The following is a 25,512-nucleotide window of genomic DNA, read 5'->3' as shown; positions in this document are numbered from 1 at the left end:
ATCTCTAAAGGATTTTACAAGGTAAAGAGAATGGGGTTGATTTGGGAGGGGGGAAATCAAAGCAGCAGGAAAGACTAAACACAGGAAAATTAATAAGAAGGCTTTTCTACTGAGACACAGTGGTGTTTTAGAATAGGGTGGGAACATTATGAATCCAGTTTTGCATGAATTGAGTTTGATATATGTGATATTTATGTGAAACATCTGATTGATGCAATGAAATAGTTGAGCCTTGGATTTAAAAAGATCATTGGGAAGACCAGAGTCTTAGTTCACTAACACATAATGAAAATGAAAACTATAATGATTTACAAAAACAGCATTAGGAGTTCCCTGGTGCCTAGTGGTTAGGATTCTGGGCTTTCAATCCCCGAATGTGGTCTAGGGTTGTGGTCTAGGGTTCAATCCCTAGTTATAGAACTGAGATCCTACAAGTGGCATGGCATGGCCAATAAATAAATAAAAATAAAAGAATATTTTTTAAAAATAGCATCTTTTTCATCAGTAATAATTTAACTATGACAGTAAAAGAATAGGCCAATGGGCCAGATATCCTTTTTGTCCCCCCATATGACAAAGTGACTTGAATTTCTAGCGACAAGATATATTTATAAAATTTTCCACTAGTAATGGCCTAAAAATGATACAATATGCCATATTTTTAGTAGTATTTGGACAACTTCCTTCAATGATTACCTTAACATAACTAGAAATAATTTTTTTTAATGTTGCCATTTGCAGTCACATATTTCTGTGAATTTGGGCTCTCACTATAATGGCTAAGACAGAGAAGAGAATCAGATGCTGAATCTTTTACTCTGATTAAGTTCTCTTCAGCTAAGCCAAATTTACGGAAAGCGCTGTACTCAATGCAATTTCTACACCTGGCCCATTAATCATTAAGACAGGTAAAACCTGGTGAACAATGGTCTTAGTTTCTTCATTTCTAAAATGGTAATAGCAATGTCTATTTTATGGAGCTGTTGAAGACTAAATAAAGAATAAGTATTAAGTACTCAGAGTACCTAGTACACAGTAAGAAATCCATAAATACTAGAAGGTACTGTGATTATTATTGAGCTGGAATAGTATCTGCTCCCATTGCACTCCCATTGCACTTCACAGAAATACAGTCAAGAGTAGTTAGGTTTCATATTGAGAGAAACAATGAGCAACTTTCCAAGAGTTAAGCACTGTATAAGAAACAGATAGAAAGTGGATTAAACAGTTTTATGTGGATTAATCTGGAATCCTGCCTCAACTCGATGGGAAAATCCGATCATCTAAATTTGAAACCACTAATTTGCAAACTTTTGGAAACTAACTATAATAACTAGAAACTGCTTAACGTTAACAAACTAAAAAAGAAAAAGTATAAGTCAGGAAAACATGAGGGCTGCTTAGGTATCACTGAAAATATATGTAAGTAGATTGTCCACAATAAACCTTGCTTTTATTTGCAGAGTTGGGCAATCTGTCATATCACCTTCTTTGTAAGGCTCTCACTTTTCTTAATCTTTTCATTTGGACCTAAGACTTCTGCTCCATAGACCTTCCCAACTTTCCTCAAGAATGCCTCTCCTTTCCGAGGACCTGACAGCTCTCTCAAACGGATGCTAGTCCCTCTGGCCCCAGGGCCAGCGTGGCTTCCTCCTTGCTTCTCCCAGCTGTTTATTTCCAAGTACCATCCTTTGCTCTTTTGTGAAATTCCCTGCTGGTGAGATTCATATCTTACTTTTAACTTTTAAGACTTTTAACTCTTGGTTACTAAATTCAAGACATTCTGCTTCATTAATAAAAGAATTCTGCACCTCATTCATAGTCTTCCTCTCCTATGTTATTTCCATACATCTACCAATTCAACTTCATCTGGATTTCCAGTACCTCTCCTAAATCCTCTTATTTATCAATCCCTGTGTTAACTTTCCTTTGTAGTTTACATTTTCTGGTCCACATCTTGTCTATATTCTTTAATGTTCTTATCCCTTGTCCTTTTTTGACACATGTCTGCTGCTGCTAAGCTGCTAGGTCACTTCAGTTGTGTCCGACTCTGTGTGATCCCATAGACGGCAGCCCACCAGGCCCCCCTGTCCCTGGGATTCTCCAGGCAAGAACACTGGAGTGGGTTGCCATTTCCTTCTCCAATGCATGAAAGTGAAAAGTGAAAGTGAAGTCGCTCAGTCGTATCCGACCCTCAGCGACCCCATGGACTGCAGCCTTCCAGGCTCCTCCGTCCATGGGATTTTCAAGGCAAGAGTACTGGAGTGGGGTGCCATGGCCTTCTCCATGGACACATGTCTAGCAAACCCCTAATATCTACCTTCTATGCCTGCAGTTCAGTTACGAAGCACTTTATTAGAGTAAAATCATATAACTGAGCAGAAAGGTTCCATTACTAGTTCCTGCAGACACACAAAAATAAAACTTACCTACAATCATAAAATAACTTTTGGTAAGTAATCCAATGGGAGGTTATTCAATAAGTGGGAAAATTGAGTTAAACACTGGAGTAAGAAGGCAGCACTGTTTCTAGATAAGACAGTTATAGTATAGTAAGATAATAATACTTCCTAAATTAACTCATAGACTTATATGGTTTCAGGAGAGCACCGATCAAAATATTTGTGAAATTTCAAAACATTAATAAAATACATATGTAAAATGAAAGAATTAAAAAAAGGGTATTCCTACCAAAGAATGAAACAGGGGAAAAAATGATGGAGACAGGCCTTATTAGATGTTAAAAGACAATATAATAAAGTGTTAATAATAAAATAGTATGATATTGAGTTAAAAATAGAAAATCAACTGATGAAAGAGAGGAGAGGTTCTGGGAACAGAGTAGAATGTTTAAAAAAAATTTAACCCAAAACCACATAAAATACCATGTGGGAGGGAAAAAAGCATTTAATAAATAACACTGACTAAATTAAGTAATAACACTATGATACATTTTTTAAAACTTTTTAAATTACCAAGAACTACATATTTTTGAGTTATAGAAAAATGACAATTCTTTCAGCCACTGGAGCAACAGGAGAAAGTTTAAATGATAAAGCTACTAAATAAAATTTAAAAGATTAGATTATAAAAATCAACAGAATTAAGATTAAAAAGCAAACAATCTGGGGCAAATATGCAATAAACAAAGACAGAGTCCACAGAAACAGGAATAAATGTAAAACTAACACTTGAGAAAATACCCAGCATCCTTCAGAATTATAAAAAGGAAGACAAAATACTTCACAATTTTCTAGTAAGCAAAAACACATTATAATGGTAAGTCTGATACTGATAGGGCCATGAAGGAAGTCTTATACTATTGGTGACACAGTGATTATCACAACTCTCTCTGCTGGGTTATCAACCAGGCAAAAGTAATTTGTTGTAGAACTGCTCACGCATTTTGACTCATATAGGGCTTTCCTTCTGCCTCAGTGGGTAAAGAATCCACTTGCCAGTGCAGGAGACATGGATTCGATCCCTGGGTCAGGAATATCCCCTGGAGAAGGAAATGGTAACCCACTCCAGTATTCTTGCCTGGAAATCCCATGGACAGAGGAGCCCGACAGGCTATACGGTCCATGGAGTCGCAAAAAGAGTCGGACACGACTTAGCGACTAAAGGACAACCACCACCTACTTTGACTTGTAAATTCTATCCTAGAGTACATAACACAAGGAAAATGACAAAGCTGTACATAATTATCTTAGCATTTTTGCTAACATGCTAAGTCACTTCAGTCGTGCCTGACTCTTTGAGACCCATGGACTATAGCCTGCCAGGCTCCACTGTCCATGGGATTCTTCAGGCAAGAGTACTGGAGTGGGCTGCCATTTCTTCCTCCAGGGGATCTTCCTGATCCAGGGATCAGATCCACATCTCTTATGCCACATCTCTTATGTCTCCTGCGTAGGCAGGCAGGTTCTTTACTACTAGTACCACCTGGAAACATCTTAAGAAGATTATAATAATCAATGACACACAAAAAACCCCACTAATACCAGCTGATGTTGAATTTATTACAGTGCCAGAAGGCCGTGCCAAGTGCTTTAAATATATTATTTCATTTTTCAATTCCAAGAGACAATAATTACCTTTATTTTACAGATGAGAAATCTGAAATACTCAAACGTTAAATAGCTTGCCCAAAGTATGCTACAGCATGTTTAAGGGTTAGGGTTTGTACTAAGGCTGAAGGCTCAAAATCCATGCTCTAAACCACAGAATATAGACACTAAAAAAAAAAAAAAAAGAAAAAATACCTAAAGACTGGAACATGATTAAGTAAACCATAGGGCAAAATCCAAAGCAAGTCTACATAGTTACTAAAAGTAGCATATAAAAAGCTACACAGATACTGGGAAAAAATTTTTATGAACTACTGTCAATCATAAAGATAAAACAAGAGTAATACCCATGGGACTTTCCTGGTGGTCCAGTGGTTAAAACTCTGTGCTTTCAATGCAGGGGGCGCGGTTCCATCCCTGGTTGGGGAACTAAGATCCCACATGCCTTGAGGCAGAGCCAGAAAAAAAAAAAAAGTGATACCCAGAATCTTGTTACAGTCCTAAGAAGTGATGAAATTCCATGTATTTTATTCTTTTATGGTTCTTAGAAAGGAAGAGATTACAAACCTTCTGCATAAAGTCGCTCTGCTAGGAAAACTGCATCTCTGTAAGCATAGTGGTTTAGTGCTTGCCATATAGCAGCCTGTAAATAGAGGAAAAAAAACATAAATATACAGTTTCACAGTAACTCTTAGCACAGACCCTTGCATATAATACTCAAATCAACACATCTAATTTAAGTAATAAAACCTCAATATCCACAGTGTAAACTCCGTAACCTATTAGATGAGGCTCTTCACAGTATGGCTCCTAACATTTGAATTTACTCACTTAATTCTCCATGAACTTTTAGACCTCTGTGTCTTTGTATTTCCTTTTCCTTCCCTGGGGAGCGTGGGCTCCTTCATCTACCTACTCTTTTAAACTGCACATCCTTGTAGACCCAGCTTTAATAATATCAACTTCATAAAGCTTTCTAAACTGGAGGCCTCTGTGTGCATGCTAAGCTGCTTCAGTCATGTCTGACTGTGCAACTCTATGGACCATAGCTTGCCAGGCTCCTCTGTCCATGAGATTCTTCAGTAAAGAATACTCCTGGAGTGCCATGCCTTCCTCCAGAAGATCTTCCGGATCCAGGGATTGAACCCGCACCCCTTACATCTCCTTCATTGGCAGGCAGATTCTTTACCACTGGTGCCATCTTGGAAAGCCCATACAAGGTCATATATGTTGGCTAAATATATATGAAATAACTACTGCACTGGTAATTCAATTTAGGTTCATCATGGATTTAAAAGATTTTAAATCTTTTAGTTTGGTTAGTGAATTTAACCATCATTTACAGAACTGTACTTTGGCCACCTCATGCGAAGAGTTAACTCATTGGAAAAGACCCTGCTGCTGGGAGGAATTGGGGGCAGGAGGAGAAGGGGACGACAGAGGATGCGATGGCTGGATGGCATCACTGATTCGATGGACGTGAGTCTGAGTGAACTCTGGGGGTTGGTGATGGACAGGGAGTCCTGGTGTGCTGCGATTCATGGGGCGCAAAGAGTCTGACACGACTGAGTGACTGAACTGAACTGAACTGTACCTAAAGAAAAGTACCTAGGGTCTTATCCCCCTTTTTTCTAGTCCCAGTCTGTAACTGAATCTTTTCTCTAAACTTGTTGTTCCCTAAGTGGTCTTCCTGCCTGCAGGCTGTAATGTAATCCATCTTATCCCAGAAATCCTGAGTTTGGACAGGAGCTCAAATTCATGTTCCATGACTTACTAGCTCTGTGCCTTGGGCAGGTAACAATGTTTCCTAAGTCTTAGTTTCTTCATTTAAAACATAAAGACTCCAATAAAGTACACACTGGTTCCTTGCATATACCTAATAATTAGTCAATAAATTTCAGATGCTGCCATCATCATTTTCATGTCTTCATCCCTGATCAAAATTTCCTAATGATTCCTCCTGGATGGTCCCACAAAGTTTACACAATAAACAGCTACAGAATAAAGTACAAACTCCTTAGTAAACCATTCAAATCCCTTTGGGCCTTCATCATCCCTTTTCAGCTGTTGCTCATCTCTCACCAAAGCTGCCTATGGTCTAGAACCAGAAAAGGCCTCCATCAGTGCCTAAACATCAGCTGTACTTTCACATTTCAAAGTACTGTTTGGGCTGTCCTTTAACTTCTACCTCGTGAAATGTGTCTTCTTCAAAATTCAGCTTACATGGTATCTTCCTTTCACTGATCTATCCCATGCAATATTAATGACTCCATCCTATGAGGTCCCAGAAAATTCTGTCTCTACTTCAAAAAAATATATCAAGCTGTTTATTAGATTTAGTCATATATAGTTTGATAAACTAGGCTGCAACTTCTGTGGGTAAAAGTCAGATTCTCTTTTTCTCTATAATTCCCTGGTTATCCTACTTAAGTGGTTATTTCCCTAATTATCCTAGATAATTGTCTTTAAACATAGTGAATGCTCAATAAATGCTTGTTGAATAAGTGTTTTAAAACTCTGAATCTAATTTCCACTTACTGACCTACAAACTTTTAGTAACCCAATATGGAGGTAAAACATAAAATATTCCTACTATAATTAAATTTACTAACATGATTAAAACATTGTTGGCAATATAAAATAATACAAAGTAACATCTAGTGGTTTCTTCCTTGATACAGGTAAGCAAAACATTATAAAGGAATCAAGAATCTGCTAAGGAGATACAGGTCAGTCCAACTTAGCAGTTGGCATACATCAGATTTGGGGGCAATAATATTTTAGTGGTGTGACCTATAAATACCTGGAAGATAATCAGATTTTTCTGGTTAATAGTAGCCTAGGTCATGTTATATGTAGAGTACATCATGAAAAACGCTGGGCTGGATGAAGCACAAGCTGGAATCAAGATGGCCAGGAGAAATATCAATAACCTCAGATATGCAGATGACACCATCCTTATGGCAGAAAGCAAAGAACTAAAGAGCCTCTTGATGAAAGTGAAAGAGGAGAGTGAAAAAGTTGGCTTAAAACTCAACATTCAAAAAACTAAGACCATGGCATCTGGTCCCATCACTTCATGGCAAATAGACGGGGAAACAAAGGAAACAGTGACAGACTTTATTTTTTGGGGCTCCAAAATTGCTGCAGATGGTGACTGCAGCCATGAAATTAAAAGATGCTTGCTCTTTGGAAGAAAAGTTATGACCAACCTAGACGGTATACTAAAAAGCAGAGACATTACTTTGCCAACAAAGGTCCATCTAGTCAAAGCTATGGTTTTTCAAGCTGAGCGCCGAAGAATTGGTGCCTTTGAACTGTGGTGTTGGAGAAGACTCTTGAGAGTCCTTTGGACTGCAAGGAGATCCAACCAGTCCATCCTAAAGGAAATCAGTCCTGAATATTCATTAGGAGGACTAATGCTGAAGCCGAAACTCTAATACTTTGGCCACCTGATGCGAAGAACTGAGTCATTTGAAAAGACCCTAATGCTGGGAAAGATGGAAGGCGGGAGGAGAAGGGGAAGACAGAGGATGCGATGGTTGGATGGCATCATCGACTCAATGGACACGAGTTTGAACAAACTCCAGGAGTTGGCGATAAACACGGAGGCCTGGTGTGCTGCAGTAGATGGGGTCTCAAAGAGTCGGATGCGACTGAACTGAACTGAGATCGTGTTTCCATACTACTTAGATCGTTTTCCTTATCTTATTCAATATGCCTACCACTTTTTGAAACACAATATTCATCCATTTGGTAAACATTTATTGATCATTTACCTTGCTATATGATCCTGATTGCAGTAAAAAATTAATATTTAACCAATTTGAAAAATCAACTTCTTTGGGTGGGCTGCACAAAGCCTTAACATTTTGAATTTTCAGATCTCTACTGACAATGAGAAATTATGAATAAGTCAGGTATTATTCTATAGGCAAGTATCTGGTCACTGTCATCATGCTTTTGTTTTTTTATCAAACAGTTGGGTAGCTGAGCCTTAGAACAAAAATATGTGGCATTAGCAAGGAGTGAACATAATAAGAATAGGTTTTAAACATACTACAGAATCACTGCTATCTAATTTACTTTTCTTTTATACTACAACACACCAAAGGTAGTTAAAAGGTATTCAAAAAAACAACAGTTAAAAACATATTTAAATTTAATTTGACTCAATTCTTTATTGAATGCTTAATATGATCCCCACACCTCAATCTAAGGCACATAAAAAAGATTCCTCTGACATTAATCTAGACGACTAAGTCAATTCTCTGAGCTTTAGCTTTAATCACCTGTAAAATAAGGATAAAAACACTTACCTCTGTGATAAGCTTAGCACAATGCCTGGTTAAATTCTAAACCCCCTAAAGAACTAATCTGGCCTTTTGGTGTTTTACCAGACCACAGATGACCTAGGGTTCTGGAACTATGCCTATAGGTATCTTTCAAATATACTCATTTAAATTAGGAAACTAATAATAGTGAAAGGAAGAAACTCAATAAACATTTACTTTTAAAGTCAGACCACTTTTTCCCTGGATGACTTTAACAGTGTCTTATTTAGCCCCTCTGAATTCTTTTTTACCCTATGATTCATTTTCTCTTCCTATGAGTTTTTCACAAGTCAGATCTGATCTTTACTTAAAATCCTTCAGTGGCTTCTAACTGTCCTTGGCAATAAAAGACAAGCCACCAAACTGGCAGAGTGCTACAGTCTGTACCTACCTCTTCGGTTCATCTTGTAGCATGTTTTCTCATGCTGTCCCTGTTAGCACGACGACCTGCTTTCAGCTCCTCAAACCTGCCACGTTATCCTTCTGCCACAGGTCCTTTATACACAGTCCATTCTGCCTGGCATACTCCCTCCTTTCCTTCAATCTATGCTAATTCTAGTCATCCTTTGGACTTCCTTCTTTTCCAGGGAAGGTTTTTTATAGGATACCCAGATGAGGTTAGGCATTCTTATACACTCTGATAACACCAAGTACCTTTCCTTTGCAGTATTTCTCACTGTTGTGATTTTACACATATTTAAGAGAGTATATGAGTAATATCTTCCTCACTATAATATAAACTCTAGAAAGGTAGGGACTACATCTGGTTTTGCTCACTGGATACTCCCAAAAGTATATACTTTTTAAGTAGGTGCTTAACTAACGTACAATGAATGAATAAACAAATGATCTTTGACTTTTTGCTGTCCTCCCATTGCTAGCATTTTACACGTTAGTCTTAAATTTCTCTATATTATTATACATCCAATAGTTAAGGATCTCTGGAAACCTTGAAACAAACTCTGTGGTACATAGAACTCTGTTTCTAATACAAATAATTACCACCTAAGTACTCCTTTATAAAATATGGGGATTTCCTAAGAACCTACTGAAAGAACACTGAGAGTAGAAAGAACAGATCCACAATTTGATGTTGGAGACCTGTGTTCAAACTTGTGTTCCAGGACTTCAGCAGTGAGACTTTGGGGAATTATTTAACTTTTCTCAGCCTCAACTTTCTCATCTGAAAAGTGGAACTCTATTTTTGGACTTGTGTAGATTAAATGAAATGATATGGTGCTTCTAGTATATAGACTGGCACACATTAGGTACTTAAAAACCTTTTCCTTTTCCAGCTCTTAAGATTAACAAATTCTACAGGTATAATTGATAGTTTGTATTATATAATGTCTCCCATATATGCCACAATTGTTGATTTTGTAACACACAATTCACAAAAGACCCAATGATTGATTCATCAGCTCTGTCATCGTCATTGCTACTGCTTACCAGGAAAATCTGGCACATAAATACTATGGCCAAAAAGCCCTAGAATTTTTGAGTTTCTTTTTTTTCAAAATTAAAGAAGTGGAAGTATCATATTCAACAGTACTATCCATTTCTGATTTAAAATCAAGTTTTGCTCAGAATAAAATCATTCCTTTATCACCAATTCTTAAGGGGGTCAGAAAGTGATCATGAAGGCAGCCAATAAAAACTTGCACACATCCTGGAAGTGAAACTTGACACATATAGCTCCCATTACACTCTGCTCAAGCATGTGAGTGACAGTATGTATCTTCTGGGGGAATGGAGTGGGGAATAAACTATTCTCTAAAGCATGACAAATTGGTAGCTGATGACAGGCAGGGCTAAGATTAGCGACTACCCGCCGCACCCCCCCAACCCTGCCCCAATTCATCCCTTCCCTTGCTCAACTGCTGGTGTAAACCTGCCCCTAAAAGAATAACACTCAGTGCATCACTTCAGGTGTTCTACAAATTAAAGCCAGATGGAAGAAATGCTGCTAAAGGTTATGAAGCCAAACTGAGCAACACCATCACTGAGCCCCCAAATAAGTTTAAAAGAGAAATTTTGCTGATTAAACTAACAAGTCAGTTCTAGGCCACACTGACTTTTAAAGATAATTAAATCAACACCACAGAAAGTAAATGGCAAAGTTCCTTCTCCTTGTTGCTCTTCTTAAATATGAAATATTATTTTAAATATAAACAAACCTCTGTAAATTGTACAACTAACTCAGACTTAAATATGACCACCTAGATTGTGTCATTCTTGTTTTTTTCAAAAAAGAAAATAGGTGTCTTCTTTTAGACCATTAAAAAAAATGGACAACATAAGAAGGTATGAAGAAAAAAGTCACTTTGGAATTTTCCTACTATACATTAGAGTGTAATTTCTTGAACTCTAATTTACTTCAGGTCTACATCAATGGTTCTCAGTCTGGGCAATTTTGTCTCACAAAGGACATGTAGTAATGTCTAGGGGGGCATTTTGTTTGTCACAAATGGAGTGGGCATATAGCAGGCAGACGGCAAGGACACTACAGAACACAGGACAATATCCCCACAACAAAAAATTAGCTTGCTGAAAACATCAACAGTGCCAAGACTGATAAACCCTGATGTCCACTACTGTGTAACTTGCTAGCCTGTATCCGCCCTAAGTCTTGCCTTGTCCCACCTTCCCAATAGCACCAGATTAATTTTTTCCCAAGCAGTGCTTTCATTATAATTTTTCTGTTCAAAAACCTATAATGGCTATTTTACCAACAAATTAAATCTAAACTCCTCAGCCTGGATGTTAAGTCCCCTTGTAACCTGATTCTACCTCACTAGCAAAACCTTATCTTTTCTGTTCTCAATTCCCATTCTAGACAACGCTATAATTTTTATTGTTTTCTTGTTCCTGAGCACCATTTTCAACTTTGGGCTTTTGCTCATGCCATTCTGTGCCAAGCATATTTCTCCTCTACCAACTCAAACCCTTTTGACTTTCTAAAGCTCTAAGTTCTACTCCTTCCAGAAACCTTTTCCATCTTTCCAGTCCACAAGGATCTCTCTTTACTGAATTTACTATTATCTGTGCAAACATGTACATACTGACTTTTAACATTATTCAGTTCCTCCCGTTAAGCATATTTATCTTCCCAAAAAGACAGGACCCCTCAAAAGATGAGAAGTTATCTATCTACATTTCTACTGGTTGGTTTCACAAATATCTTAATGGTCCTCCTCCAAATTTGTTTTCCCTGCAAAGAATTCTCCATTTATTAAACATTACCCCCAAAATGAAACCTAGGTAGCTGTTCTTCATTTCTTCACAAATGATCAATTTCCATGACGCATTGATTCTACCTCCAAAATATCTCTTGAACTTATCTACCTCTTTCCTATTCCACTGCTACCACTTTAGTATAGGTTACCAATCCCAAAGAAAGGAAATACCAAAGAATGCTCAAACTACCGCACAATTGCATTCATCTCACACACTAGTAAAGTAATGCTCAAAATTCTCCAAGCCAGGCTTCAGCAATATGTGAACCGTGAACTTCCTGATGTTCAAGCTGGTTTTAGAAAAGGCAGAGGAACCAGAGATCAAATTGCCAACATCCACTGGGTCATCAAAAAAGCAAGAGAGTTCCAGAAAAACATCTATTTCTGCTTTACTGACTATGCCAAAGCCTTTGACTGTGTGGATCACAATAAACTGCGGAAAATTCTGAAAGAGATGGGAATACCAGACCACCTGACCTGCCTCTTGAAAAACCTGTATGTAGGTCAGGAAGCAACAGTTAGAACTGGACATGGAACAACAGACTGGTTCCAAATAGGAAAAGGAGTACGTCAAGGCTGTATATTGTCACCCTGCTTATTTAACTTATATGCAGAGTATATCATGAGAAACTCTGGGCTGGAGGAAGCACAAGCTGGAATCAAGATTTCCGGGAGAAATATCAATAACCTCAGATATGCAGATGACACTACCCTTATGGCAGAAAGTGAAGAGGAACTAAAGTGAAAGAGGAGAGTGAAAAAGTTGGCTTAAAGCTCAACATTCAGAAAGCTAAGATCATGGCATCTGGTCCCATCACTTCATGGCAAATAGATGGGGAAAGAGTAGAAAAAGTGACTGACTTTATTTTTCTGGGCTCCAAAATCACTGCAGATGGTGACTGCAGCCATGAAATTAAAAGACGCTTACTCCTTAGAAGGAAAGTTATGGCCAACCTAGACAGCATATTAAAAAGCAGAGACATTACTTTGCTGACAAAGGTCTGTCTAGTCAAGGCTATGGTTTTTCCAGTGGTCATGTATGGATGTGAGAGTTGGACTATAAAGAAAGCAGAGAGCCGAAGAATTGATGCTTTTGAACTGTGGTGTTGGAGAAGACTCTTGAGAGTCCCTTGGACTGCAAGGAGATCCAACCAGTCCATCATAAAGGAGATCAGTCCTGGGTTTTCATTGGAGGGTCTGATGTTGAAGCTGAAACTCCAATACTTTGGCCACCTGATGCGAAGAGCTGACTCATTCGAAAAGACCCTGATGCTGGGAAAGATTGAGGGCAGGAGAAGGGGACGACAGAAGATGAGATGGTTGGATGGTATCACCTACTCAATGGACATGAGTTTGGGTGGTCTCCGGGAGTTGGTGAGGGACAGGGAGGCCAGGCGTGCTGCAGTTCATGGGGTCGCAAAGAGTTGGACACGACTGAGTGACTGAACTGCACTGTCATCTTAAGACTGTATTTATTCTTGCCTTCCTCTTCCCTGACCTTTCACATACAGTAGCCAGAGATCTTAACATCTATATCAGAGTATGTCAACCCCCAGCTGAAAATTCGTCAGTGATTCCCCATTACACTTAGAATGAAAAATGAACTCCTTACAATGGCCTTACATTACTATGCAACTCCAGCCACAATGGCCTTCTTTCGGGTCTTACAATGTCAAGTTGTACTATGTCTCAGGGACTTTGCACATACTGTTTTCTCTGCTTGTAGTTCTTTTCAAATTGTTTTTGTCTCAAACTTCGAACTCAGGTACAATGTTATTTGCTCAAAAGGAACTTTCCTAACATCCTTTTTAGAGAAGGTTTTAGAATGTCTTTTATCTGCGCTTGACACATAGCAGGTGCATAACATTCTTTCCAATTTGATTATTTCATTGAGGCTGCTTCTGAACCTTGATGGTCCAACTGCAAACCTGACTGAAGTCAGGACCCTCTTATTAAGTCTCTCTCCTAACACCCTACTTGGAGTACCATTCTTATCACAATTTATAATTATTAATTTGTGATTATTTGTCTCATGCTTTCTCTATATATAAGCACAAAGGCTGTATCAGGGCACGAGTCCATAAAGGAATTATCACTTATCTGTAATGATTTCCTTCTCTATCTCCCCACTCCAAAGCACATCCTCTCAGTTCAGGTACTATGTAGCACTGTCTTCAAAATACTGTATTGTACCTAAATATGAGAATCTGTTTTCTAAAAGAAAATTTCATAAACAAATGTATTTCAGCTAACCTGAATACATTTTTGAATGAAGACCAAATAGTCAAATGGTATTGATTTATCAATTTAGCTATATATATGTGTGTGTATATATATACACACATTTTTACAATCATAAAATATATTTAGGAATTTCTTTTTTTCTACTCTATTGAATAGAACAATTTATTAAAAAGCCTTTTTTTGGGAGAGTGGTAATCATCTAACACAATTTTCCTGAATAACCATCTTCAATTCTAAGTTATTTGAAAATGGTACCCTTTGAATCTGTGTTAGATGCTGTCCCTGTACTTCTTATCCCAAGCCAAAAGTATTCCTTCACTATCTGTTGCTGCTGCTGCTAAGTGGCTTCAGTCATGTCTGACTCTGTGTGACCCCATAGACAGCAGCCCACCAGGCTCCACCATCCCTGGGATTCTCCAGGCAAGAACACTGGAGTGGGCTGCCATTTCCTTCTCCAGTGCATGAAAGTGAAAAGTGAAAGTGAAGTCACTCAGTCGTGTCCGACTCTTCGAGACCCCATGGACCGCAGTCTTCTAGGCTTCTCTGTCTATGGGATTTCCAGGTAAGAATACTGGAGTGAGTTGCCACTGCCTTCTCCACCTTCACTATCTAATGAGCTCTAAAACAATATTATGTGTAAAAGCAACCAGTTACTATACTACTTATTAAGATGATTTTTCCAAGGCTTTTTTTTTTTTTTACAACTTCATTCAACACTTCCGTGATGTCTTAACCCCCAGGAATAATTGATAAATCTATATAAAATTGATTTTTTTAAAAATCAATTTCATCAGGTGGATTTTATACACATCCAAATTAGCACTGATTCAAGTCACTTAGGCTAGCAATTATTCCTTCCCAAATAGTTATTTTAAAAATTAAATAAATGACAGAATTTCTGCCTCATAATAGGAGAGATTTTTGAAGACTCAAAGTAATACTTTTTTATAAGAGATAATTTTGAGGAAGTGCTTATATTTAGGCTTACATGGTATATCAAACTGGGTATCCCATGTTTAAGATTTAAGAAAAGAAAAAGCAAAAATCATTTGCTCATCGTTTCTCTCAACTTTTTTCTATGCCTAGTAACAATGGCACCCCACTTCCAGTACTCTTGCCTGGAAAAATCCCATGGACGGAAGAGCCTGGTGGGCTGCAGTCCACGGGGTCGCTAAGAGTCAGACACAACTGAGCAGACTTCACTTTCACTTTTCACTTTCATGCGTTGGAGAAGGAAATGGCACCCCACTCCAGTGTTCTTGCCTGGAGAATCCCAGGGGCGGGGGAGCCTGGTGGGCTGCCGTTTATGGGGTCGCACAGAGTCGGAAACGACTGAAGCGACTTAGCAGCACCAGCAGCAATAATACTTCAAACCCTGAGACAACCCTCAAAAGGACACACCTTTCCACCTTACTCTCATTCCTTTAAAAATACAAGCAATCACTTATTATAGTTTAAAAAGCCAACGTTGCTTGTTCTCCTACTGCTCTAGATCCCTTCTTGAATGGCTTCTTATACTAAAAATTACAACCTAAATTCTCACCTAATTATATCCTAAAACTTTTACCACTGTCAGTGGGTTGTGTGTGGGGAGTAGACAAATTTGACTCTTGAGCCTTAAAAATATCTAAATGCATTACTGCTAAGAGTACTTTAATGAAAAACAGAAAACTTGATGTGTTTATCACACAAGGAATATCTTTATCAAGGAATTGGCTACATATTTCTCTCCATGCTTTTATGCAAATTAGGTGGCCCTGGTGATAAAGAACCCGCCTGTCAGGAGGGCAAGGCAGGAGATGTAAGAGACACAGGGTTGATCCTTGGGTGAGGAAGATCCCCTGGAGGAGGGCATGGCAACCCACTCCAGTATTCTTGCCTGGAGAATCCCATGGACAGAGGAGCCTGGCAGGCTACAGTCTACAGGGTCGCAGAGTCAGACATGACTGAAGTGACTTGGCATATATGCATAGGCTATCCATAAGACTAATTTATCATCTTAGAAGCCATATCTATAAGGCAAATGTATCATTAATTGTTAAGACAAAATAACAAAAACATGAAACAGAAATTAAACAACTTGAGTAATCTGCTTATCCATTTTAGAAGGTATAGACAGCGACTTCTAATTTCAACTTAGGTCTCAAAAAAAAAACCAAAAACAAAACACATTAAAAAGGGACTCTTTACTAGTAAATTTGGATGGAAAGAAACAGCTTTGAAAGCACCAGTATAATGTACAAACAGAATTGTTTGTACAATTCTGTACAGAAGACAGAATCCCACACTACACTAATTAAAAAATTAATAGCTGCTATATGTAAACAGCTAGAGAAAGAGCCAACTAGGAGAAATTGGTATTTCATCCTGTGATGGAAAAAATTAAAGAAATATGGAAGGAGTGATGTATTAAAATATTTTACTATTTGATATCACGGGTCTTTAAGAGCAACATGAAGCAATTTCTAAAATCGGTTTGCTTTCAAAATAAAGTGCATGACTCAATGACATCAGTTGATAGAGGTCAACTCTTCTAATCAAGTCAAAGATCATAGGATAGGGTAAAAAGTCTCCCAGACCTGGTCCCTCACCAGGGGACAAAAGATTTAGTTTCTTCAGATGGCAGGAGGGGGAAATGACTTGGCACCGCATCACACCCTTAAAATCCAATAGGGTTTCTTACATGCCAACAGAGCACTGTGCGTCAAAGCAAACCTTGGTGTAGTATGGATGGAAAAATCATGATGTGTCTTTCATTTCCTGAACGCCTTATAAACATGCACAGTAAAACACTCACGATACCCATCACAGGTCATGGAAAAAAACCAATTTGCTGTTTCCAGCCCCTCCCCTTGTATAGGTGCTTGAGCCTCTGCACTGGGCCTTGGGGTTCTTTTCGCAGATTATTGTCCGGAGGGAAACTGAGTGAGCGAGGAAAAGCAACGTGCGCTAGACACAGTTTGTCACCAAAACAGAAATCAGTATTAAAAACCCCGATCCTACCCTCCCTCCACTTTCTTCTAGAAAACAAAAACAAAACCAACACTCGCCCCGCAAACTTGCTCCACCATTATGAAGATCATACAGGCACTGATCAAACGTGCGTCCCAACCATCCTTGGGCAAGAGAGCACCTGGGGCGAGTTTTCGGCCCCTCATCGCTGACCCCGGCCCGGGCCCAGCCCCTGGGCTGACAGGAGGGGCTCGCCCGACATTGGCCCGGAGGGAAAAGGAGGGATTATCGCCGAACTCCGCTCACACCCGGGGAAGAAGTAACGTAGGGCCAGAGGGAACGCGGCTGAGGCTGCGGTCAAGGCCTCGGAACTGACGAGAAGACAGGCAGGAGCCGGCGTGAGGTGAGGCGGGAGAAGCAGCCGGGCCTAGGCCGCAGCAGGCCGCGAAGTGGCCATACGCCGCTTCCCGACCGAGGCTGCGAGCCAAGCCTCAGGGAAGAGGGTTACCATTACCTGGACGGGTTCCTGCAGCACCGTCATCCTGGAGGTTCAGGCCCACTTTCTGCAGTGCCTCAGGCCCCCCCCGTAGCGACTCCGGCCCGGCCAGCCCCGGCTCATTTAAACTCACCAGCGACCGTTACCGGGGGATGGGGGAGGCCGAGCGAGAGCCGAGTACCTCCGAGCGGGACACGGAAAAGCCCGAAGTGGAGAGACGCGCGCGGGAGCCAGACGGAAATGCCCGAAGGAGGCCGGAAATACCCGAGGTGAATCGGCAGAGGAGATCACCGTTGCCGGAAGTTGTCGAGGAGTACCGGAGACGACCGAGCGTGATCCAAAGCGTATGTTCCTCTTCTTGGTCACGCTTTCACTCACGCACGCCACGCCCCGTCGGCTCTTGGGTAGGGGCACGCCCAATCGGTAACCAATAGGCTGGGCGTGGGGTGCGGGAGTCGACCGGCAGCGTTACGCGGCCGGGCTTCAATCTTGATTTGCCGTTCAAGCTTGCTGGATTAATTGGTGCGCGGTGGATTAAGCAGAGTGTTAAACTCAGGAGTTTGGGGCTGATTTTAATTAATCAAGAGGTATCTGTCTGTTAAGTTTAGGTCGTTTATCCATTCCTGAACTCTTATTCATGCCTCAAAGGGAAATAGGAAATTGGAAAGACTGCCACTATTTAAAGATTCAATTTGACCCCTGTCCTCAGATTACGGTCTGTTTAACGGAAAAGTAATGTAACAAAGAAGGAAAGTTATAACCAACCTAGATAGCATATTGAAAAGCAGAGACATTACTTTGCCAACAAAGGTCCGTCTAGTCCAAGGCTATGGTTTTTCCTGTGGTCATGTATGGATGTGAGAGTTGGACTGTGAAGAGAGCTGAGCGCCGAAGAATTGATGCTTTTGAACTGTGGTGTTGGAGAAGACTCTTGAGAGTCCCTTGGACTGCAAGGAGATCCAACCAGTCCATTCTGAAGATCAGCCTTGGGATTTCTTTGGAGGGAATGATGCTAAAGCTGAAACTCCAGTACTTTGGCCACCTCATGCAAAGAGTTGACTCATTGGAAAAGACTCTGATGCTGGGAAGGATTGGGGGCAGGAGGAGAAGGGGACGACAGAGGATGAGATGGCTGGATGGCATCACTGACTCAATGGACACGAGTTTGAGCAAGCTCCAGGAGTTGATGAACAGGGAAGCTTGGCATGCTGCAGTCCATGGGGTAACAAAAAGTTGAACACAACTGAGGGACTGAACTGAAGATGAGAAAAGTTTTAGATGTAAGCCAGATTTTGAAGGATAGGTAGAATTAGAAGAAAAGAAAGGAGAAAGTGAAAGGGAGCAGAATGAGATCAATCTGGTAAGAGATGTGACATTAACTGCTGCTGCTGCTGCTAAGTCGCTTCAGTTGTGTCCGAGTCTGTGCGACCCCATAGACGGCAGCCCACCAGGCTCTGCCGTCCCTGGGATTCTCCAGGCAAGAACACTGGAGTGGGTTGCCATTTCCTTCTCCAGTGCATGAAAGTGAAAAGTCAAAGTGAAGTGATTATTTAGGTCGCCAGATCATGGAAAATCTCAGAAACAGGGCAGAAATGTTTACTCTTGATAGGAGAGGCATTGTGACGTATTGGAAAAAGGGTTGGATTTCAATTTTATCTCTGGCACTATTAGCTTTAGGTCCTTAGGAAACTCACAGCCTCATTGAACTTGTATTTCTTAAGAGTCAGACACGACTGAGCAACTTCACTTTGACTTTTCCCTTTCATGCATTGGAGAAGGAAATGGCAACCCACTCCAGTGTTCTTGCCTGGAGAATCCCAGGGACGGGGGAGCCTGGTGGGTTGCCGTCTATGGGGTCGCACAGAGTCGGACACGACTGAAGCGACTTAGCAGCAGCAGCAGTATAAAAACAACCATTAAGAGGACGAAATGCATTAATGTATGTGACTGTCTAACACACATAGTGAGTGAGTGAAGTCGCTCAGTTGTGTCCGACTGTTTGCAACCCCATGGACTGTAGCCTACCAGGCTCCTCTGTCCATGGGATTTTCCAAGCAAGAGTACTGGAGTGGGTTGCCATTTCCTTCTCCAACACACATAGGAGGCTCTCAAATTTCCTTCCTATTACCTCTCCCCCTAAAGTGTGTGAACAGGGAACTATTAAAATTTTAGTTCTTGGTAGATGAGAAAAACAGTCTTTGCAATATTTTTAAAATTAAAGTATAGTTGATTTACAATATTGTGTTATTTTCAGGTGTATAGCAAAGGGATTCAGAAATGTATTTTTTCAGATTATTTTTGCACAATAGGTTATGCAAGATACTTTTTATAGTTCCCTGTGCTATATGGTAAATCCTAGTTGCTTATCTATGTCATGTATAGTAGTTTGTATCTATTAACCTCATGTTCTTAGTTTACCTTTCTTTCCTTCCCTTTTCCCTTCCGTATCCAAAAGGTTGAAGAAAACACTTTTTGAAGGTTGACTTCCTAATCAGGGCATTTCTAGGCTAGATGTGGGACTTCAATTTTAAAAGTATTGCAAAGACTGTTTTTCTCAATAGTATATTCCATTTGTGTAGATATTTCTCTTTCTGGTTCTAACATTTTATGTAGATGAAATCAGTTTAGAATGGGTCACTCCCTTCCTTTGGGTGTTGCTGTGAGGGGGGTGGGGCCTGGGTGTTTTGTTTTGTTGACAGAGCTATAGCCTTTACTGGAGGCCATCGCTAGTCACTGCTTGTGTGCTTGTAGCCCCAGAAAGGGTGAGGTGATCTTATGCTGCCCTGTGCCTTGTTCTGTGCGCAGGGTTGGGCTGGGTGAATTAGGGTGGGAATAGTGTCCAGTATGGAGAAGGCAATGGCACCCCACTCCAGTACTCTTGCCTGGAAAATCCCATGAATGGAGGAGCCTGGTAGGCTGCAGTCCATGGGGTCGTGAAGAGTTGGACACGACTGAGCGACTTCACTTTCACTTTTCACTTTCATGCATTGGAGAAGGAAATGGCAACCCACTCCAGTGTTCTTGCCTGGAGAATCCCAGGGACAGGGGAGCCAGGTGGGCTGCCATCTCTGGGGTCGCACAGAGTCAGACACGACTGAAGCGACTTAGCAGCAGCAGCAGTGTCCAGTATGGTAGTCACTAGCTAAAGTTTAGTTAAAATCAAGTAAAATTTAAAATGAAGCTCTTCAGATGCCCTAGCCCCATTGCAGGGACTCAGTAGAGACATGTAGCTAGTGATTCCCATACTGGATAGCACAGGCACAGATTATTACCATCATTGGCTTGATTAGGACTGTAAGATCCAAGATGGCTTCACTCACATGTTTGGGGCCTTGGTGCTGGTTGTTGGCTGAGCTCCTTATTTCTCTTCCATATGACTTCACATCAGTCAGTCGTCTGACCCTAACTTCTTGACTTGGCACCTGGCAACCAAGAAGGCAAAAACAGAAGCTGTGAGGCCCCTTAAGGCCCAGCTCTGTAAGTCAAGCTCCATCACTTCTAGTTGGTCAAATTAAGACACAGAGGCCGACTGGATTCAACTGGAGGAGAAATAAGAGTCCACCTGTAGATGGGAAGAGTGGCAAAGTGACGCTGCAAAGGGCGTGTGCCATGGGAAGGACTGACAGTCTTTGAAAACACGCTCCCAGGTTTGAGATGCCAGATGAGAGAATCTGGTAGGGGAATGGAAAGAAAGTGTGTGTGTGTGTGGGAATTACTCCTAAAATGTGACATAATATTACTCTTAAAATGTGCTGCTTTAACTGACCACAGCACTCCAGATTTAGTCCAGTGAATTCAGAATACAATAGAACTCATGCTTTTATTATCTGGATGACTTCTATTAAAGTGGGCTAAAGTTTTATTTACATAACTCTGATCCTGCTAAGCTTTTGGTCATTTTACACACACACACACACACACAGCACTTTTTCACACAACAGGCTTCCAAGTCATGTACCTGAGCATTTGATTCTTGTAAACTTCAATGTAGAAACTTACAACACAGGATATATAAAGCTGATTTTTGTGTGTATGAAAATGTGTGTCTAGACTCAGCATTTAGAGATTCTGTGATGTTTGTCATGCTGGCTCATAAGCTTAGAATTTGCCTAAAGTCCCACCTCGCCCCCCCACCCCCATACCCTTTTTTTCTTTTTTCTGAAAAAGAGCATCTCTTTTCTGACCGTTGGTCATGGGCTAACACATCTGTTGTGATTTTGTGCTCATTCACAGCAAGACCACATTGTTTGAAGTTGTGCTTCGATGGACTCTTTTAGAGCATTTTTACTTCCTTTTCTGTTCCTGATTGACCTACTTAAACTCACCATCCAGCAACTACTTGGACATCCTGCCGTCACCCCGATCCACATATATTTAGCTGGCAAGTGGACTTAGATTACAGTAAGCATTATTCCAAACATGATAATTTTTCCTTTTTCTTAGCCTGCCCCTTGTTCTGTTTCATGTACAATCAAATTCGAGGTCAGGGTTTAGGGAACTATTCAAGAGGCTAGACATGGTACCATAGACAAGGTACAGGCCCACTGAGATAACCCAGAGAAAGCTCAGTCTTCTCAGTTCCTTGAGTCCTCCTTATCTGTACCCTTCTTTTGTCCCTGCTGCACACTGCCTCTTATCCTCTTTATATTACCTACTGTGAGGCTCTGCCCCTCTCTTCCCACCCCGCGTATCTTTGCTCCCCCTCGTCATCAAATCAACCCCTTGAGACTTCCCTGGTGGTCCAGGGGCTCAGACTCCGAGCTCCCAATGCAGGGGGCCCTGGCTCAATCCCTGAGCAGGGTATTGGATCCCACATGCTGCAGCTAAGACCCAGCACAACCAAATAAATACATGATAAAAAAATATTTTTTAAAAAACAATACATACCATGTTGCTGCTGCTAAGTCACTTCAGTCATGTCTGACTCTGTGTGACCCCATAGACGGCAGCCCACCAGGCTCCCCCATCCCTGGGATTCTCCAGGCAAGAACACTGGAGTGGGTTGCCTTTAGTATTGCATTAAAAAACATCATTCCTTTACTTTGGCATCTCTGATCACACAGTTTCCTGGTTTTCTTTCTACTGCTCTGTTTCTTATCAGTTTCCTTTACAGAACTTCTAATATCAGAATGCTTCACGGGTTCAGTTCTAGGCCTTCTCACTCTGTATGTTCTTACAAGGTGAACTTACTCTCATGGTTTCAGGGTTTTTTTTATTGAAAATTGTTCCATAGGCTGTATCTCCAGCCAGGCTCTTCTTAGAACTCCAGGCCTAAATGCCTAGCTGTCAGCTTGATATTTCTGGGTGTCTCACAGGTACTTTGTTCAGGATGGAACTCCTCACTCTTCTATTTTAATTATTATCTGTTGCAGTTTCTCCATTGCCCAAACCTGAAATCACTCTTTTTCTTTAATAACCCTAATGTCTGGTTTCAAAGCCCTACTGACTTTACCTCCTAAATTTACCTTCATGTCTCTTCTGCCTCAAGTCTCACCTACCTCCAAAAACAAGTGTAATCATGTCAGGACTCTCCTCCCTAAGCCTCTCCACTGTTGACCTAAAACAAATAGACTGCCAGTTATTGCTTCAGCATAAAAATGGGTTTATTTGGGACAGTGAAGAAGTGCAGGGTCTGCAACCATGGTGAGCCACATGCAAGTCACTAGCAAAAAAATGGAGAAAGAGAACTCTTTCATGGCAGGGAAAAGGAAGTTGGGAGGGCTATAATAAATAAAAAGTTTACGATTCTTCTTTGGCTGAGTTGTGCCAGTCTCTCATTGCCTCTTGCCAGGACAGAAGAGGAAGTCTTTCTTCTTCCTATTGGACTCTCTTATTGTCTGGGGGTGTGAGAGCTCCCTCTTCTGGTCTCCCAACTCTACTTTAATTGAAGTTTCTGTTGATTAACTTTTTTTTTTTTTTTTAACATTTATTTGTCTGTACCGGGTCTTAGTTGAGGCACGTGGGGTCTTTGATCTTTGTTGGGGCATGGGGGATCTTTAGTTGAGGCATGCGAACTCTCTTTTTTTTCTTTTTATTTATTTTTAATTGAAGGATAATTACAATATTGTGTTGGTTTCTGCCATACATCAACATGGATCAGCCGTAGGTATACATATGTTCCCTCTCTCATGAGCTTCCCTCCCACCTCCCACCCCATCTCACATCTCTAGGTTGTCACAGAGCCCTGGTGTGAGTTCCCGAAGTCATACAGCAAGTTCCTACTGATTGTCTGTTTTACATATGTTAGTATATGTTTCCAGAGGCATGTGAACTCTTAGCTGCAGCGTGTAGGATCTAGTTCCATGACCAGGGGATCGAACCTGCATCCCTAACATTGGGAGCAAGAAGTCTTAGCCACTGGAACACCAGGGAAGTCCCCTGATTAACTTTTTACATGCCCCAATTCAGGATTTCCCATTGTTCTCAGGATATAGTCCAAAACCTTTAACTAGTCTTAACAGGGCTATGCAAGGTCTAGTCTCTGCTTTCTTATTCAGCCTTATATCACTTGTTTCTCTCTTATACTATATATTCCAGTGAAGGAGATCAGAAAATGCCACTTTGGCATGAAGATTATTCTGAACTGAAAGCAAGGCAACAAATATAGATATTTTTGCCCACCCACCCCCATCTGCCTAAAAGCAGACATAAATTCTCCTTTGTGAAGGTGTTTCCTCTCCCCTCTCCTATAAAAGAAAGAGGAAATCAACCATTATCACTGGAAACAGAGCTGGCACTGAGTTGGTTCTGCACCAAAAAACCTTATTAAAATAACCTTTATCTTCCATTAGTTTCCCCATATATTTCTTTTCTATAATATACCACCCCTACAAGCCCAAACACTATTTCTTTGTCTGGTTACTTCTCCACAAATGTAGAGAATCATGTATGCTAAGATGATAGGTAAGGCCCAGGTTCTAACCACCTCTTCAAGTTATTTATCACTGAATTCTCCTGTGTGTATGCACATTGCGTGTGTAAATAAAATCTTGTTTTTAAAATTCTGGTAATCTGTCTTTTGTCGGTTTAATTTGCAGGGCCCCAGAGACTGAACTTATGAGGATAGAGGGAAAAGTCCCTGCCCTCCCCATCGCCGCCCCCACTGTACTAGCTACATGGAACTTCTTAACCCACTTTCTATTCCCAGAAACATTGTATATATTGCTATCCCTGTCCAGATACTCTAGTTCAACTCTTCGCTTGGCTATCTCTACCCATCCTCCAAATTTCACTTCTTTAGTTTTTTTCTGACCTATTGGAATACAGGGATAGTTTGGCTATCCCTGCTTTTCCTTGAGTGCTAACGTACTTGTCATTACTCCTATCACCCTTTACTGTGCTAACTTGTTTAATTGTCCTCTTCCTATCTAACCCATAAGCTTCGTGAGGAAAGAAGCCCTGTTTGCCTATTCCAGGATGTATTCTCCACACTTAGTATAGTATCAGGTACAGGCAAACCTTAGAGACATTGTGAGTTCTAATCCAGACCATCAGATAAAGCAAATATCAGAACAAAGCAAGTCACATGAATTTTTAGGGCTCCCAGCATATATAATGGAGAAGGCAATGGCACCCCACTCCAGTACTCTTGCCTGGAAAATCCCATGGACGGAGGAGCCTGGTAGGCTGCAGTCCATGGGGTCACTAAGAGTTGGGCACAACTGAGCGGCTTCACTTTCACTTTTCACTTTCATGCATTGGAGAAGGAAATGGCAACCCACTCCAGTGATCTTGCCTAGAGAATCCCAAGGATGGCGGAGACTGGTGAGCTGCCATCTATGGGGTCGCACAGAGTCGGACACAACTGAAGCGACTTAGCAGCAGCAGCAGCAGTACATATAAAAGTTATAGTATACTATAGACTATTAAATCTGCAATAGTATTATGTTTAAAAATGTACATACCTTAGTTTAAAAATACTTCAGCAAGTAATAGTAGTAACAGCAAAGATCACGGGTCACAGATCACCATGTCTGTGTGTGCTAAGTTGCTTCAGTCGTGTCCGACTCTTTGCAACCCTATGGACTGTAGCCCGCCAGGCTCCTCTGTCCATGGAATTCTCCAGGCAAGAATACTGGAGTGTGTTGCCATGCCTTCCTCCAGGGGATCTTCCCAACCCAGGGATTGAACCCACATCTCTCACATTGGCAGGGAGATTCTTTACCACTGGTGCCACCTGG

At 40.8% G+C, this 25,512-nt stretch overlaps 1 protein-coding gene and 1 long non-coding RNA gene across 13 annotated transcripts in view; one reads left to right on the top strand and one right to left on the bottom strand.

Moving 5' to 3' along the window:
• CDC27 (cell division cycle 27) overlaps positions 1–17,524 on the bottom strand; it is a 57,327-nt gene extending 39,803 nt beyond the window's left edge. For all 11 annotated transcript variants that reach the window (XM_025279903.2, XM_006060693.3, XM_025279904.2 and 8 more), the window contains exons 1-2: positions 17,351–17,524; positions 4,638–4,713 (exon numbers count right to left, since the gene is read on the bottom strand). In XM_025279903.2, the coding sequence (XP_025135688.1) occupies positions 4,638–4,713; positions 17,351–17,377 (103 nt within the window). In that variant the 5' untranslated portion in view covers positions 17,378–17,524. The remainder of the gene's footprint in view (positions 1–4,637; positions 4,714–17,350) is intronic.
• Positions 17,525–17,542: 18 nt separating this feature from the next.
• On the top strand, positions 17,543–24,821 carry LOC123332572. Of its 2 annotated transcripts, XR_006549411.2 has the most exons (3): positions 17,543–17,676; positions 21,566–21,733; positions 24,370–24,821. It is a non-coding gene; the product is annotated as an uncharacterized LOC123332572 (long non-coding RNA). The 2 variants fall into 2 exon arrangements; XR_006549410.1 differs by lacking the exon at positions 24,370–24,821 and having other exon boundaries at positions 21,566–21,774.
• Positions 24,822–25,512: the final 691 nt, after the last annotated feature.

Source organism: Bubalus bubalis, chromosome 3 (assembly GCF_019923935.1).
Source record: "Bubalus bubalis isolate 160015118507 breed Murrah chromosome 3, NDDB_SH_1, whole genome shotgun sequence".
In the NCBI taxonomy this organism is placed as follows: Eukaryota; Metazoa; Chordata; class Mammalia; order Artiodactyla; family Bovidae; genus Bubalus; species Bubalus bubalis.
Note: the sequence above shows the minus strand (reverse complement) of the source record. Positions and strands in the feature narration are given on the sequence as shown.